General features: G+C 42.7%; 1 protein-coding gene across 2 annotated transcripts in view; it reads left to right on the forward strand.

The window, feature by feature from the left end:
- The window catches only part of ARMC3 (armadillo repeat containing 3), a 103812-nt gene extending 91411 nt beyond the window's left edge, over positions 1-12401 (forward strand). For both annotated transcript variants that reach the window (XM_077809455.1, XM_077809456.1), the window contains 3 exons: positions 1103-1306; positions 7875-8037; positions 12192-12401. In XM_077809455.1, the coding sequence (XP_077665581.1) occupies positions 1103-1306; positions 7875-8037; positions 12192-12401 (577 nt within the window). The remainder of the gene's footprint in view (positions 1-1102; positions 1307-7874; positions 8038-12191) is intronic.
- Positions 12402-15061: the final 2660 nt, after the last annotated feature.

Raw genomic sequence — 15061 nt, forward strand, 5'->3', positions numbered from 1 at the left:
TTTGATTGTACCACTTTAAATAATGAATGACAAAGCACAGTATGATAATACAAGTAATAATGATAATTATTCCAGCCAGGACAGGTTAGGCATTTTAGAACTCACTACTTAAAGAATTAAATGTAAGCATAAGAGAGAAATAAAATTATGAAATGCACAGACCAGTCAAAAAACTAAAATAATAGCACTTTGAAATAATAAAATTACAGAGAACATATATGCATTGCAGGAAGTACCAGCAAGTAACAACAACAACAAAAGTATGTACTGGGGGGGTGAGTGTGAAAGAGAGAGCGTATGTGAGCTGGGGGAGTGTGTGAGTGACTGCGCACTGCCCCTTTAAGAAAGTGACACTCACCAGCCTGAAGGAAAGCAGCTCTGTCCCTCTATCAGTGAGCCCTGTCCTCACACACACACACCTTGCTCTGTGGAAATGGGGTACATGGGCCGGGGGGGGCAGCATCCCCCGCCCCCATACACCAAACAGGAAGCTCCCAGGAGCAGTTGGCCAGGGGCAGCTCCAAGGCAGGGAGCAGAGCCGTGGGGCTGCAGACACCAGCAGGGGGCGGGGCACTCCTGCTTCTGGAGGCGCCCCATTTATAACGGAGCCCTGAGCTTTCGCCCAGTTCGCCTCTATGTAAGGCTGGCCCTGGTTATAGAAACCTCTTATTATTATGTGCCTATATTCAGATTGGTAGTGCTTACCACTGCAGATCCAGTAGTACAAACAGTCCTTATAGGGAGAGGTATGCTTGGTGTCATTGTAGCTGTCTGGTCAAGGGTTATGTGAGCACAGACATGCAGACAATGTTACTTGGTACCTAAGCCCCTCCTCAGAACATCTTCCACAACTAGTGTTCACAGGTCCTGTGAAATAGCCTCTTTGTGGATTTGGAGGTGTTCAGAATCAGAAGACAGGTTTCAGAGTAACAGCCGTGTTAGTCTGTATTCGCAAAAAGAAAAGGAGTACTTGAGAAAACTTTCCAGGCTCCTCCCCCAAAATTGGGTTTCCTGCTGTGTCCCTACACAGAGCCATGCAGCTGGAATTTGGCTCTGAGAGATTACATCATTCTAAATAAACATCCATTATTTTCTGTTTAAGAAAAGGGAAAGGAAAAAAAGAAGAAGAAAAACCAAAAGATGAAGAAGAGTTGCAAACAATGTCTAAAATCCAGCAGGAAGTAATTCTTGAAAAGGTACCATGGCTGCCACCATTTGACTCCATTTTACTGGATTACGTTATGGATGCTTCCAAAATAATCCTGCCATTAACTACTACCAAGGAACAGGTTGTGGCACTTGCACAGTGAGTATTGTATTGTGTCTGAAACAAAATACAAATAAGTAGAGTTGAGTGGGAAACACTTTTTCCACTCCAGGAAAATGTTTGAGAATTTGAAAAGTTTTCCCGTCCCAAACTGGGACAAAAAGTCAAAATGTCAAATACTTTTTTTGTGAACCTGCGATGTGAAAAAAAAATTCAGTTTGGGTCAATCGAAATGTTTAGGGTCCGCGATGTCAAGATGTTTCTTTTAGATTTTGCTCTTTTTTATTTAAAACTTTTTTTACTATAATTAGCTTAAATTTATGGTTATAATGTTGTATCAAGCCAAAGAAATGGAATTTTTCATTTTGAAAATGTCAAAATGAGGTCCCGCCAGGACCTTACCCCTCTGTAGAGCCCCCACAACCCAAAATGGTGCAGGGGAGCCCCCCCGCCCCCACAGTCTGGGGAAACTGGAACCCAGGTGGTGCTTGCCCTCCCCCACCATGTGGCCTGGGTATGTCTACACTTAGGCCTGGTCCACACTAAAAGGTTAGGTTGACCCAACTATGTCTCTCAGGGATGTGAAAAATCCACACCCATGAGCAATGTAGTTAAACCATCCCAACCCCATTGTGTAGACAGCACTAGGTCAATAGAAGAATTCTTCCATCATCTCAGCTGCTGCCTCTTGGGGAGTTGGATTACACAGAAACGCTATAGCAGCACAGCTGCAGCACTGCGGCTGTGATTCTGTAGCCGATTAAGTGTAGATATACCCTCAGGCAGTAAGGACTCTGACCAGACATGGGGAATTTGGGCTGTACCCAGCTGAAGGCTGGAGAGAAGACTTTTGTGTTTAGTTTTGAACTTTAAGTTAAGAAATCTGACCCTAAAGATGGCTGTTGTGAATGGACTGGAAAAACCCTGTGTAGAGTTTTTTGGGTGATCCATAAAAGGAAATTGAGATGAAGGGTTGCATGTAGGGCTGCCCTGAGACCCCCAGAGGGTGCTGTGAGGTAGCCGCTCATCTACACTGACATTTGCCACCATCACATAGTCCACTCTGCTTGTGTGTTAGACCCCTTCCCTCAACCTGTGTGTGTCTTAGGCCAGGTCTACTCTACAGACCTATATCAGTATAACTACATCGCTTAAGGGTGTGAAAAATCCACACTCCTGAGTGACGTAGCTATACAACCTAATCCCCGGTGTAGACAGTGCTATGGTGACGGGAGAGCTTCATAGCTATTGCCTCTTGGGTACGTGAATTAATTACACTGACGGAAGAAGCTTTCCCGTCAGCATAGTAGAGCTGTAAGTGAAGATAAGTCCTTATTTATTTATATTGTAAACCTTTTGGGGACGAGACTGTCTGCTACTCTGTGTGTGTACATAGCCTAGCACAGTGGGGCCCTATTCTTGATTGGTCCTTGGGCACTGCCATAATAAACATGATGATGTTTGAAGATACTATTATTATTAATACCAGTACATCACATTGCATTGCATGTTACAGGATATCAATATCAACGTGTGGCTCAATAGTTATATTGATTGCAGTGTTGTGTTTGACTGATATTAACAAGTCCAGGCTGTAATCACGGCCACACTAGGTTGAATCCTCACCTCTGAACAGTCTGCTTGTTTTTGTCTTCTTCCCAGCTTACCCTTTTGTATTTTACCAGGTCCATGGCTGGTTTCTGAGGCTAGCTATCTTGGTACCAGACCCTCCTTAGTCTTGCAAGTGACCCCTCCCTTTTAATGTTGTGATATACAGTGGTCTGAGAAATGATTCTCCAGATGCTTGCAAAGTTTGACAAGACACGTATTCATCTCTGTTTATTCAGCTATGTATAAACCAGGCTCCAGCCTGAGCCCAAACATCTACACTGCAATTTTAGAGCCCTATAGCCCAAGCCCCGCAAGTCAGAGTCAGCTGACTTGGGTGTTTAATTTCAATGTAGATATATCCTATGTATGATTCTTCCTGATTGCAGTGCTCAGGGATGTCTCTGGAGGGGCAACAGACAATTGAAGACCTCCCCTTTGAGGGTCGTGCTTGTTTTAGTCTAAAACACATGAGGCTTTGTATACTCTGAATGACGCAAGAGTGGTTCTGAAGCCCATGGGCCTCTGTACTCCAGTGATGAAGAGGACAAACTATCGTCCTCAATGCCAGCCTAGACAGCAGTATTACCCCTTCCATCAGGTTGACAAATCCAAGAGGAGCAAAGGTCGCAGAGGAGAAAGCTGATGGCTTCTCCTTCCTTGGTCTCTTCATCTACACATCCCCAGGCCTCAGAGCAGCCAATTTGACACATATGTCAAGGACAGCATATTACTCGACCTGGTTCTCACTTGCTCTTTCTCTCCTTTCTGGGAAAGGTTATCCCATTTCTCACATGCCTAGCAGTCCATCACCTCAGACAAATGGGTGCTAAGCATGGTGAAATTGGGATATACCCTGCATTGCCTTTCTGTCCTTTCCTCCCATGCCCCTACCTGGTCCCTCTTCTGGGAACCCTCTCCCAAGTCTGTACTAAGACAACAAGTGCAAACCCTATGGTCTTTGAGAGCCATAGAGGAGGAGCCTCTGTCTCATAGAGCCATCTGCATCAGGGCAGTGGGGATTATTCTTATTATATTCTAATACCCAAAGCTAAAGGGGATCTCAGACCCATCCTAGACTTTTGGAAGCTGACCAAATACATCAAGAAGATAATATTCTGGATGGTGTCCCTGGCTATGATTATCACCCCCTTAGATCCAGTTTTCCAGTAAATGGATATAAGACTCTCTTAATGGATGGAGGAGGGAGACTGAGGTTCCAAAGGGTTGACTTACATGGCTAACGTTATTGTAAAAGTATCTCCTTTTATGCTATTGTTCCATTGTTTTGGGACAAGGTGGGGCTGTGCTGAGCTAACAGCAATGCTGTCCTTAACTTACAGGATGCCTAATTCCATGTGGTGATCCATCCTGGCCACAGGAAATTTCTGAGGTTCATGGTAGGAAATTATCAATTCACCATCCTGCCATTCAAACCCTCATTGTCACAGAGGGTTTTAACAAGTCCATGGCAGTAGTGGTGGCCTGCCTCCATGAAAGAGACATCCACATGTATCCTTACCTGCCTCAGCCATGGGGTGGGAAGCACATCTGGGTGACCTACAGGCTCTGGACTGCCCACGAGGCCAGCTTACACATAAACATACTCGATATGTGCATAATATTCTCTTTGTGTTAGTGGTTCTTGCCTCACATTCAGGGCAAGACTATCCAGATACTCAGCGACAACAGGACAGTGATGTTTTATGTGAACAAGCAGGAGGCGCCAGGTCAGGCATCCTTTGTCAGTAGGCTGTCACATTGTGAAATTGGTTCATTCGGAGCTTGGTCACTCTCCGGGCATCTCATCTGAGCAGATGCTTCAACCACAAATGGTATCTCAACACAAACATTTTAGCTCGGATGTTCTGCATAGGAGGCTTCCCATTAGTGTATCTGTTCACAACTTGGCAGTACAGGAAGTGTCCCTGATTCAGTTCCAGGGCAGGTCACAGTTCCAGATCAATATCAGGCATTTTCCAAGGGACATGGACCTGCTCTATGCATACCACCAGTACCCTTGATTCCCAGGGTCTTTATCAAGCTCAAGCAAGATCATGGCAGAATGATCCTTATAGCTCCAACTTGTGCAATCGAGACAGATTTGATAATCAGACCTCCACAAATTGCCGCCTCAAAAACTTTTGCTGTTACTGATAACAGAAGACCTCATCTAGTGCTGCACCTCACAGCACGGTTCAATGGTTAAATGCAAAAGGGATCCAGAATGTTCTCTTTAATAGTAGAAAACCTTCCCACAAAAGCTACTTACCAGACCAGTTGGAAGCATTTCGCCATCTGAACAGCCCCCCACAATGTGTTCCCAGCTCAAACTAAAATTCAGACAATTCTGGACTACTTTTTGCACCTTAAGGAGTCCATCCCATAGCTCCATTAGAGTGCATCTGCAATCTCAGCATTTCACCCTTGCATAAAGGGTAAGACTGTTTTCACTCATCCTGTGACGACCAGATTCTTGGAAGGTCGAGATAAATTGTTTCCACCTATCAGAGTCCCAAAACTTTCTTGGGATTTGAATCTGATGTGTTCACTTTTGACCCTTCTTTTGAGCTTTTAGCATTGTGCTTGCTTCTACACCAATCAGTGAAAGTAGCCTTCTTAGTGACCATCACCTTCGGAAGGAGGAGGAGAGGACAGAATGCATTGGTCACTGATCTGCCATACAGTTTTCTACAAGGACAAGGTTCAGCTTAGACCACACCCTAAGTTTCTCTTGAAGATGGTATCTGATTTTTGCTTGAATCAGTCTATCTTCCTGCCAGTTTTCTTCCCAAAGCCACCTATTCACAAGGATGAGAGAGGGCTCCCCACCTTCAGTTTTCACTGAGTATTTTCAAAGCCCTTTCAAATTTCTTCACAGCTCTTTGTTTCTTATGCACAGCATATGAGAGGACAACCAATCACAACTCAGAGACTCTTGAAAGATAACACATTGTTATGCAGCTGGTGATCTGCTGCCAAAGGGATAATGCCTCCTGACAAACTCACAGCACACTTGACTAGAGCATGTTCAATCTCAGTAGCATTTGTGGCATATGGCCCCATTATGGACACCTGCAGGACAGCAGCGTGGTCTTCCATTCATACATTCACCAGACGTTATGGACTGTCTGCTATATCAAAGAAAGATGCAAATGTAGGCAAAGCAGTCCTACCAATGAGGCTCTGAGCCCCATCGCCTGGGATGACAGCTTGGAAGTCACTTACAGTGTAATGGACACAGAACAAGAAGAAAAAATAGTTACTCACCTTCTTGTAAATGAATTTCTTTGAGATATGTTGCACATGGCCATTATGTGACCCACCCTCCTTTCCCAACACATCAGAGTCTCCCATCAGCTTCCAGTGGGGCAGCTCCACTCCTTATACCCTCTCTTTGGAGCATGAGGAGCTCACCTAGGGGTGCCCCCCTCCCGTATGTGTACTGCTAGGGAAGACTTTCTGGCACTAGTGCACCAGATGCACTCACATCTACCGTGCAATGGACATATACAACACATCTCAAAGAACATCAGTTACGCGAAGATGAGTAACTGGTTTTCTCATCCTTGTCCTCACTTTTTCCCTTTGAAAAGCTGATGCAAGAAATTTCCAGATCTTGTGTTCACAGACGGTACCTGCTCATAAACACCCTCCAGCCACTGTCTGGCACTTAGCAAAACTTTGGTTGCATGGAGTCACTTTAAAGCAAGATGCATCATTATGATATCAGAGTAATCTTTCTGTGGCTATGATAGAGAGAATTCCATTCTGAACTTTTATTCTCAGGTGCCTGTAAGTTTAGAAAAATACCTTCTGCCTGAAATTTCTCATGATTGGTTTCATACCAGAAATGAATGGTTGTGGAAAATTTTATTAAAATCTGTTCAGTTATTTTTGAAATAACTGGATATGAAGGAGGCAAAGGTAAGAGAAGGGAAGTGTTTTTCTGTTTTTAATATAACTTATTGTTTTAATTTTGTGCTTGGAAACTCAAAAAAAGATTCAATTTTCTCCATTCGAAAATTTCTCTGTTTCTATGTATAAAATGTTTTAGTCCACAGCTTATTGTATTTTTGTTTATATCACATTTGAATAGGCATGAGCAACCAATGAAATTGCAGATTTTTTTAGCAGATTTCTCCTATGTACCCTCTGTGCATGGAAGAAGTATTCCATAAAAATTTATAAAGCCACTATCTTATCCTATCCGCTACCTTTAAATTCTTCCTTAAAACTCACCTCTGCTGTGTCTTCAATGTACCATTGAAGTTAATAGGACTTAAGGACATGCCTAAAGTAAAACGTGTACCTAAGTGCTTTGATGAACAGGGATGACTTGCTGAATCAGGGCTTAATGCTTTGGTATGTGCAGTTGTCTGATAGTAGTGCACTATCACAGTAATTGCATAGGCATTTTTGACCTTGGGTTTCCTTGGTTTGGCCATTCATTTTTATACATAAATTATAAAATACAAATCAATACAATTACAAATGTTTGCCCTGGTTCAAGAAAGCAAATAAACACATGCATAACTTTAAATTTAATTGGATTGCTTTCATAAATCAATGGTCTTTAGCTGTGACCTTATTTTTCTCATTTCATATTCTAATGCCTTTGATATTGGTTACTTAAAACAAATGGTAGGGCTGAGAATTATAGTAAATAGCGCAAATGATTCTACTAACTTCAAAGATGAATCCTAGCTTCTGAATTACTTTATCAGTAATTTTATGTAATTTTTGCTGGTTCTCTCTTGATAATTGGCATTATGTTGCTCACCTCCAATGATCTGCATTATCCTTTTAATTTATTTAATGGTGACTTCTAGTACCAGAAACTGAACAATAAAACTAAAGCATAGATAACAAAAGTAATACACTTTTATATGTCATACAGGTATTGTTTGTATTTACGCAGCTTTGTCATTATACCATTCAGCATGATAAGTATGATAGAAATGACAGATTTAATTGATTTTGGTGTACCTTAAAACAGGTTTGTTGCAGATAAGATGGGTGGCCCAATTGAAAGAGACAAATTACATGAATTCAGCTGGGAACTTCATATAAGTGAAATTGAATTTGAACTGAAATGCAATGTTGTACCTATTGGGAAAATCAAGAAAGGGACTTTCTACCACAGGGCTTTGCTTTTCAAGGTATATTAGCATTTACTTTACCACTTAACTGATCTAAAAATACTGATGGAATTATAATTCTTTATTTTTGTTAAAGGGATAGCACAAACTACAGTATATTAGGTTCAATAGAACCTTGTTGAGTTATATTGATGTTTATTTGTGTATATATTTAAGTCATTTTTCATTTGGTAAATATTTGATTTCCTTTTGAATGAAAGCCATTATAGCTTCTTTCTGTAAACATCCTTGTTATTATAAGCATCGTTGAACTTGTCTTAAGTGATGTCAGCAGAATCCTTGATATAAGGCAAAAAGCCAAAATGTTTGATTGTGAGTCAAAATACGTTCCCTTTTCTGTAAACTGTAAAGCACTAAATTATGCAGTGCTCATTATTTTTCATGCTGCAAATGTAAAATTGTTGCAACAATAGCTTCTAAATGGTGCTCATGTGTAATACATTATGATAGGACATAGGGTCTTTCCTTACACCAGAGGTGGGCAAACTATGGCCCGCGGGCCACATCCGGCCCGCGAGACCGTCCTGCCTGACCCCTGAGCTCCTGGCCGGGGAGGCTAGCCCCCGGCCCCTCCCCCGCTGTTCCCCCTCCCTTGCAGCTACGCCGCCGCGCAGGCAGTGTGGCTTGCACCCGCCCACCTCCCAGGCTTTCCAATAAGCCTGTCCTGCCGCCAGCATGAAGGAGGCGGGGTTGGATAAGGGGCAAGAGGTCCCGGGGGGCAGTCAGGGGACAGGGAACGGTTGGATGGGGCAGAGATTTGGGGGGGGGCGGTCAGGAGACAGGGAGCAGGGGGGGTTGGATGGGGTTGGAGTCCTGGAGGGGCAGTTAAGGACGGAGGTCCCAGGAGGGGGCGGTCAGGTGACAAGGAGTGGAGGGGGTAGATGGGTTTGGGGTTTTGAGGGAGGCAGTCAGGGGGTGGAAAGTGGGAGGGGGTGCATAGGGGGCGGGGGCCAGGCTGTTTGTGGAGGCACAGCCTTCCCTACCCGGCCCGCCATACCGTTTCGCATCCCCAACATGGTCCTCGGGCTGAAAAGTTTGCCCAGCCCACCTTATACAGTCACAGAACACTTTACAATGTCATGTGCTGTTGGGCAAATACTCATTTTTCCATTATGAGCTAAGTGAGTGTGCACATAAATACTTCCTACATTAACTGTAATAAAATATCTAATTGAGCAGATAAATTGTCCTGTGGAAAGTACTCTGTCATTAAATAGCAGTATCATTTATATTTAATAATTGATGTTGTATCTTACAATGTAGAAAAGTTTAGGCTCAAATTCTGATAGCAGTGAATAGCTCGTGAGTTGCACAGTTCCTTGGGGGAACAATGGGCTGGAGTAGCCTCAACATCCCCTGCCATTGGCTCCTTCTGTTATTACTACCACCCTCCCACTGAGGGAATGGCTCGTGGAATCAAACAGCCCCCCTAACAAACCTCCACCGCCTAGCCACATAATGGGTATGTCTACACTGCAACTGGGAGCGTGCCTCCCAGTCCAGGAGACAGATATGCACTAGCTTGAAGCGAGCTAGTGTGCTGAAAATAGCACTGTAGACATTGCGGAAGAGGTAGTGGCACGGACTAGCCACCCAAGTACAAGCCCACCTGACCCCCTGGGTCCGAACTCGGGTAGCTAACCTGTGCTGCGACCTATTCTACAACGTCCACACTGCTATTTTTTAGCATGCTAGCTCAAGCACAGCTAGTGTGCATCTGTTTACCGAAGCTAGGAGCATACTCCTAGCTGCAGCGTAGATATATCCACAGAATTGGGCTCTGTGGCATTCAGGATATACACCACCTGTGCGTGCCCCCCAAATTTTACTCCTTCCTGCATAGTTAGAAATGGGAACTTTATCCTATTGCAAAAAGGAATTTCCCGGCTTTTCAGTGGATCCTACAATGCGTGCTTTGGGACCTGAAATACTTGATATTTTGGACTTCAAAAATTACCCAAAGTAGGTTTTTCATACATAATAATGTGATTTTAAACGGTTCTACATTTTATTTTTTATATTTTTCTTTTCCCTGTGCAGTCTGTATGTGCATTTATGGTCCCAAGAGAGCCTGGCTTTACTTAATGAGGGATATGAAAAATAGTCCCAGTACAATTTTTTAAATACTTTGAAACTAGTTCTCAACCTCTTCCACCCGGGACTCCCTCTCCCATATAACCAGGACCTCTCTCATTCAACAATATGGGAAGGATAAGGTGCCCCCGGGTTGAGAACACCTCTAAATGAGTACTTTTGTTTATATTTTGGCTCTTTTAAAAATATGTAGCCTAAACAAACTAAATAATGGCATGTTGTAAAGACTGTACTAGCACTTGTTTGATGGGATAATTCATGAGCAACCTGCCGGGTATACTACATTATATGTGCGTCCCACAGTAGAGCAGCTTCTGCCTCCCTTCTGCTGCACCACATACATATGTGGCAGGCCACAAGATCAGAGCAACAGCTGGCTAGCGAGGGTGCAGAAAGGAGAAAGAGAGTCTCCTCGGGTAGCATTGGGCTCCCTGGTCCTTTCTCTCTTTCTCTACTTCCCTCAAAGTTGCAGAGCGAGTGTCCCAGGAAGGGAACCCAGAAGCAATATTTTTGAGGAGGAAAATGGAGGAATGAGGTAGAATAGGCTAAAGCAGGCTGAGCAGCTGTGTTTTTCACAGGATTGAGGGAGGAGGAAGTGGAGCAGACAATGAGTTGCTGGTCTCTTCACAGGCTGGTAGGCTCCAATCCGTCTTCCTCCCTGCTCCATATGGAAAATGATGTGGCGCAGCCTCCCTCTTCCTCTCCTGCAAAAACTAAGGCTCTGGGGTAGCCAGGCTCCCTCTCTGTGCTCGTTGGAGGAAAGGGTCAGAGAGGAGCAGGGGCCCAGAGCAGCGTGACTGCTGACCCAGGTTCAAGACGCGCAGGTCATGAGAATCCCACTGCCATCTGTAACAAATTACAAAACTGATTTATTTCATTCACACAACAAGGAAACATCCTTTGGAAGAATTTTTATACTTAAAAAATTATAATTAGGCTTGGCAGAATTCAATTTTTATTTATAATTTCGACAAATAATATGAATGTTAATTTTGAATACTTTTTTTCAATTTTTATCAGTTTAAATATTCAGAGCTGTATGAATTTTGGACGGGGGGTTGTCCGATAATAATTACTTAAAGTAGACGTTCTTAACATTAACTTGTGGTATGAAGCATGGGGGAGGAGGGGGACTGCTCCCAATGGCCTACCTAAATGGCAGCCCTACTCCTGCTCCATTTATGCTGGCATAACAACGTGTTTTATACCCATTAAGGTGCGACTCTGATAAGTTCTCAAGCAGCATTTTTCTTTCTTTTCCTATCCACATATTTAGATTATTATCAGTGGAAATACTTTTTCATTCGTTTGTGTGTGCGTGTGGTGATATTGATGTTTGCCGACAATTACCAATGAAAATTTAATCCTCCAAGCCTAATTACAATATGTCATTATAGTGTAACGTGCAACAAAACTCAGGTGTTCCACATTTCAGTCATCTGTCACACATTGCAATGGTTTGTATCATACACTGGCCAGTCTGAATGTTGAGAGATAAGCTTATGAATGATGTTGCAATCACAAACCCATGCCGGTTAAACCTTTGTATCAAACATCATCATATGTTCCATGTTATATGCAGAGCAAACATATATATCTTTATTTGTATTGGTAAATTATCTTAGGCTGCTGTAATTCAAAAACAACTCCTCCAATATTTTCTAAATTTGTTGAAAAGACTCTGTCTTGGGACCACATGTGCCCTGTTCAGTTTGACGCCTGGAGGAGTGACTTATAACACAAAATGAGTTAGTTCTTGAAAAGACTTATAATAACTGTATATCACTGCTCCTCCACTAGAATATGGTGGAAATCACATTTTAAAAATGCAATTTCCCTCCAGGACCTACAGTGAAAACTTACTGTTTGCAGAACCCTGCAGGGAATCCAGAAAAATCTCCATTACCAAATCTCCTTTAGGAAGGCTCTGCACCTTTCAGCTGTTCTCTTGTTTAAGCATTTCCGTGGCCCAATGGTGCATTTCACAAACTAAATGTATTGTGATACCTTTCAGAAACTAGTAATGACTTTCATTAACTCCTTTTTGTTTTCTTTCATAGGTTATAGCAGACAGAATTGGCATTGGCTGTAGTTTAGTTCGTGGAGAATACGGCAGAGCTTGGAATGAAGTTAAATTAGTTGACGATTCTCCTCAAGGAATAACTGGGCTTCTGCTTCCTCCTCAAGTGTATATTTTAGATCTAATGTACCAGCCAGGCTGCTTAATGAAGCAAGGAAGTGCAGAGGCAGACCACTACCAACATATTTAATTCTAATGTCAGATCTCTTTCAAAAAGAAAATATTTTTAAAGAGATTTCATTAATAAATTTGTATGAAACATAAAGATTTGTGGGCCAAACTTTCAAACTTTGATGCTGAAATTAAAGCACCTATTCCCACATTAAGTTGTCTAAAGAGGCACTTCGGTTTCTAAATATCCATTTTAGGTGTCTACTCTAAATCCTTGTTTGTGATCCAGAATGTGAATTTAAGCATCTCATTTTAGGTATCCGAATTTGACATCTTAGACATTTTATTTATTTTATTTGATGCTTTATTATAGAATAAAAAGTAGAAATCCGGACTGTCAATATTGGTGAGCATAATACTTGACTGTGCATTATCATTTCTCCCAGTAAATGTGTTTAAAGTATTTAAGAACTTTTCCTTTGGCTCTCTCATCTTCCATTGATGTTAATGGGAGTATACGAGGTGAGGAGAATACAAAGCCAATGAAATAATTAGACATGGTTAAACCAATTTATAATATATTTTTTGTTAAAATAAGCAGAGTACTAGGAATTGTCTTAGTCTTTGTCTACACCAGCAGTTTTGTCGGCAAAAATTTGCTGACATAAGTTTCACTGACAAAAGCTACGTTGGCGGGAGCGCGTCTCCCGCCGACATAGCTACTGCCACTCATTGGGGGTGGTTTAATTATGCCTGTGGGAGGCTTGGCTGATTGTCAACAAAGTGCTTCCATCAATAATCAGGGTCATCAGCATGTTGAATGCATGCTTTGGAGAGATATGATGAGAGGTTGTATTTGCATTCATGACTACTGATGAAACGAGACACTACCATTCCTCCCGCACCCTCTGCCCCAACTCTACAGACATGTGGTGTGATTTCCTGGTGGGCTGTTTGGTAACGTTTTCTCTTCTTTGGTTGTAAACAGAAACAAAATGCAAGTCATTTGAAGTAAAAAATGAAAAATACTTTTCTAGACACGTAGCAAACACATTTGACAAGTAGACACTATTTGACAAGTAAACCCTCAGCAAAACAAACAACTTTGTACACTGCAGACTTTGACAAGATTTCTATCAAAAATGTCATTTGTGTGCAGTTGTTTTGGAGGCAGATTTTCTGTTGTGCGTTTAGTTTTATATGAACTGAATTCTGTTGCTTGAAAACTATAAATCACCAGGAAGAAATGCCCTTGGCTAGCAAAAATTGACAACAAATCACGTGCACGTTCAAAGTTGACTCAACATCAACAGGGTACATGAAGTTCCATAGAAGCATTCAAGGTGAATTTTACATTGAGCTTTTCCTTTACAGTGTTTAATTAAATATAACTCTCTGGATATTTGAAAAAATAAATCATTGCTTTCTCTTGACTATGTAGGCATTCTTCCACCTAGGTCGTCAAGCCAGTCAGTCATCGACTGCCTTGGCTGCTGGAATCCGTACAATTCACAAATGCAGGTTCAGTGATGTAGCCTTCATATATAGAGTCCATAGATAGTATGTGGAATAGAAATGAGATATGAATGGAAAAAATAATCCAAAATTCAGAAGGTGGAGAGTAGTCCACAGTACTTAGTATCTTGGGGGTGTCAGAGACACATAAGCTAGAGAACTCCTTCAGCTTGTGCAGAGTGAAGAAGAGGCCATGGCTAACGCTATGATTTTTTCACGGAAGTCATGGAATACATGACTTCCAGCGACCTCCGTGCATTCAGCCCTGTTGGTTGGGAGCTGCAGGGTCCCCCTGCTGCAGAAGGGGGACCCCACAGCTCCCCATGGCTGTGCTTGCCGGGGGGCCCCTGGAGTTCCCCGCCACCACAGGCAGTGGGACTGCAGCTCCTGGCCACCACGGGCACCAGGGGCCCCCCACAGCTCCCAGTGGACACGGGCAGTGTGGGACCCTTGGATCTCCAAGCCACCATAGGTGGCTGGGGCCCCCACAGCTCCCATCCACTGCAGGGGGCAGGGGACCCGGGAGCTCCAAGCTGGGGTACCCTGGAGGTCCAAGCCCCCACAGGTGGTGGGGTCCCCAGAGCTCGGAGTGGCCCCTGCAGCTGCCCAACCTCTGCAGGCAGTGTGGGGGGACCCCACAGCTGGGCTCCCCATTTTGTCACGGATATCTTTAGTAAAATTCAGTGACAGGTCACAGGCTTCCATTAATTTTTCTTTATTGCTTGTGACCTGTCCCTAACTTTTACTAAAAATATCCATGACAAAATCTTATCCTTAGCCATGGCTAATGGCTGGGCCACTATTGAAATAGAAGACAAAGCTTTTGCTAGAGCCATGTCCCTCTATGACACCAGTCAAACATTTGCAAGTCAACAAATATCCTGGCCAATCAAAATGTCAGTAAATTTAATAGGAGATATTAACCTCCTTTCCTAAATTAAAGGGCCCGTTTTGGCCTCTTGAAAAATTTCTGTTGAGAAGGATGATTTTAACAACTCAAGTAATTAACAAAAATCTGTCTCCAGCCCTGATTTTCATCCGAATAAACATTTTACTTTGTTTGTAGCAAAGTGGAAATAAATCGGGATTGGGACCATGAGAAAGAAGTGTCATTCTGGGACACAACACAAAGTCACACACACACAAATCTTCTATTCATTTTTACTGTAAGGAATTTTGTTTTAGATTTAGATGTGGAAAATATATGTTCAATATGGAATACAG

This window comes from Eretmochelys imbricata, chromosome 2 (assembly GCF_965152235.1).
Source record: "Eretmochelys imbricata isolate rEreImb1 chromosome 2, rEreImb1.hap1, whole genome shotgun sequence".
NCBI lineage: Eukaryota > Metazoa > Chordata > Testudines > Cheloniidae > Eretmochelys > Eretmochelys imbricata.